General features: G+C 39.2%; 1 protein-coding gene across 1 annotated transcript; it reads left to right on the top strand.

Moving 5' to 3' along the window:
* The first annotated feature begins 580 nt into the window (after positions 1–580).
* On the top strand, positions 581–1531 carry LOC140844212 (olfactory receptor 52A5). The gene has a single exon (XM_073215688.1). The coding sequence runs from the start codon at positions 581–583 to the stop codon at positions 1529–1531; it is 951 nt and encodes a 316-aa protein (XP_073071789.1).
* Positions 1532–1886: the final 355 nt, after the last annotated feature.

Genomic DNA, 1886 nt, shown 5'->3' with positions numbered 1-1886 from the left:
GCTGTTTGCATATCTTGGCTATTATGAATAATACTGTAGTAATGGGGGTTTACTCAGAGAAACAGACAAACACTCTATGATATAATTTATATGTATAACCTTTAAAAAGCTGAACCCATAAAAACAGAGATAAAATTGTGGTTTCTGGGGCTGAAATGTTGCAGTATGAGGGATAGAAACTTTCAACTAGTAGATAAATAAATGCTGGAGATCTAATGTACAGGATAGTGATTATAGACAGTAATATGGTATTGTAATTATCAAGTTACTAAAGACCAGATCTTCATTATTTCCACCACAAGAAAGAAAATTCTGTGATTTGATAGAGGTACCACCTAACAGTACAATGGCAATCTCATTGTAACTTATTAGCATCTCAAACTAACATGTGTACATTAAACTTAGAATATGTTATATGTCAAACATATTTCAATTAATAAATGAAGAAAAGATAAGATGGTATACTCATAATAAAGTATATTTAAGTAAAAAGTAATTCTTCTTAATTTTAATTCATCAAGTTTGACAGGGAATAGAAGATTCAACAATGCCACTATCTGATCCTAGTGATCAAATCGCCATGTCCATACTCAACGGCTCCGTCTTCATGCCGTCTGTGCTGACACTCCTGGGGATTCCAGGCCTGGAGTCCATGCAGTGTTGGATCGGGATTCCATTCTGTGTCATGTACTTCATTGCTGTGATTGGGAATTCTCTAATTCTAGTTATAATCAAATATGAAAGCAGCCTCCATAAACCCATGTACATTTTTTTGGCCATGCTGGGGGCCACAGACATTGCACTCAGCACCTGTATTCTTCCCAAAATGCTAGGCATCTTTTGGTTTCATTTGTCAGAGATTTCTTTTACAGCCTGCCTTCTGCAGATGTGGCTTGTGCATTCATTCCAGGCAATCGAATCAGGTGTCCTACTGGCAATGGCCCTAGATCGCTATGTGGCCATCTGTGACCCATTGAGACATGCCACCATCTTCTCCCAACAGCTCTTGACTCACCTTGGAGTAGGAGTGACACTCAGGGCTGCCATTCTTGTAGCACCATCTATTGTGCTTATCAAGTGTCGTCTTAAACTGTACAGAACTACACTGGTCTCCCACTCTTACTGTGAGCACATGGCCATTGTGAAGCTGGCCACTGAAGACATCCAGATCAACAAGACCTATGGCCTGTTTGTTGCCTTCACCGTCTTAGGGTTTGACATAATCTTTATCACCTTGTCCTATGTTCACATCTTTATCACTGTCTTCCAACTGCCCCAGAAGGAGGCCCGACTCAAGGCCTTTAATACATGCATTGCCCACATCTGTGTCTTCCTGCAGTTCTACCTCCTTGCCTTCTTCTCTTTCTTCACACACAGGTTTGGTTCTCACATACCACCTTATGTCCACATCCTCTTATCAGACCTTTACCTGTTAGTCCCCCCTTTTCTCAACCCTATAGTGTATGGAGTGAAGACCAAACAAATTCGCGACCATGTCCTGAAAATATTTTTCTCCAAAAAATCATCTTGATCATTAGTGGTGCTTTCTACAGAGTTTTTAGGTGGATCAAGGAGCAACGTGAATATGGTGAAAGGTTGTATCTTCTCCAATTATCTGTACCTGAATAAAAGATCTTTAAATCTCAGATGCTCAGAATTGAAGTAGAACTTTAACAAACCATGCAAGACTTAATAACTTTTGTTTGCCACTTATATAAAGAACACAATTCTCTTATGCTGAAATCTCAGATTGTTTCCATTATTCTTGTTTAGTTCTGTTTGTTTAAATATACAGGGTCCTCTCTGGCCATGCTTAGGCATATCCAGAAACAAACCTTGGAAAAAAACACTTGATTCCAGGAAACATCCAAGGACCATGTCACACA

This window comes from Manis javanica, chromosome 11 (assembly GCF_040802235.1).
Source record: "Manis javanica isolate MJ-LG chromosome 11, MJ_LKY, whole genome shotgun sequence".
Taxonomy (NCBI): Eukaryota; Metazoa; Chordata; class Mammalia; order Pholidota; family Manidae; genus Manis; species Manis javanica.
Note: the sequence above shows the minus strand (reverse complement) of the source record. Positions and strands in the feature narration are given on the sequence as shown.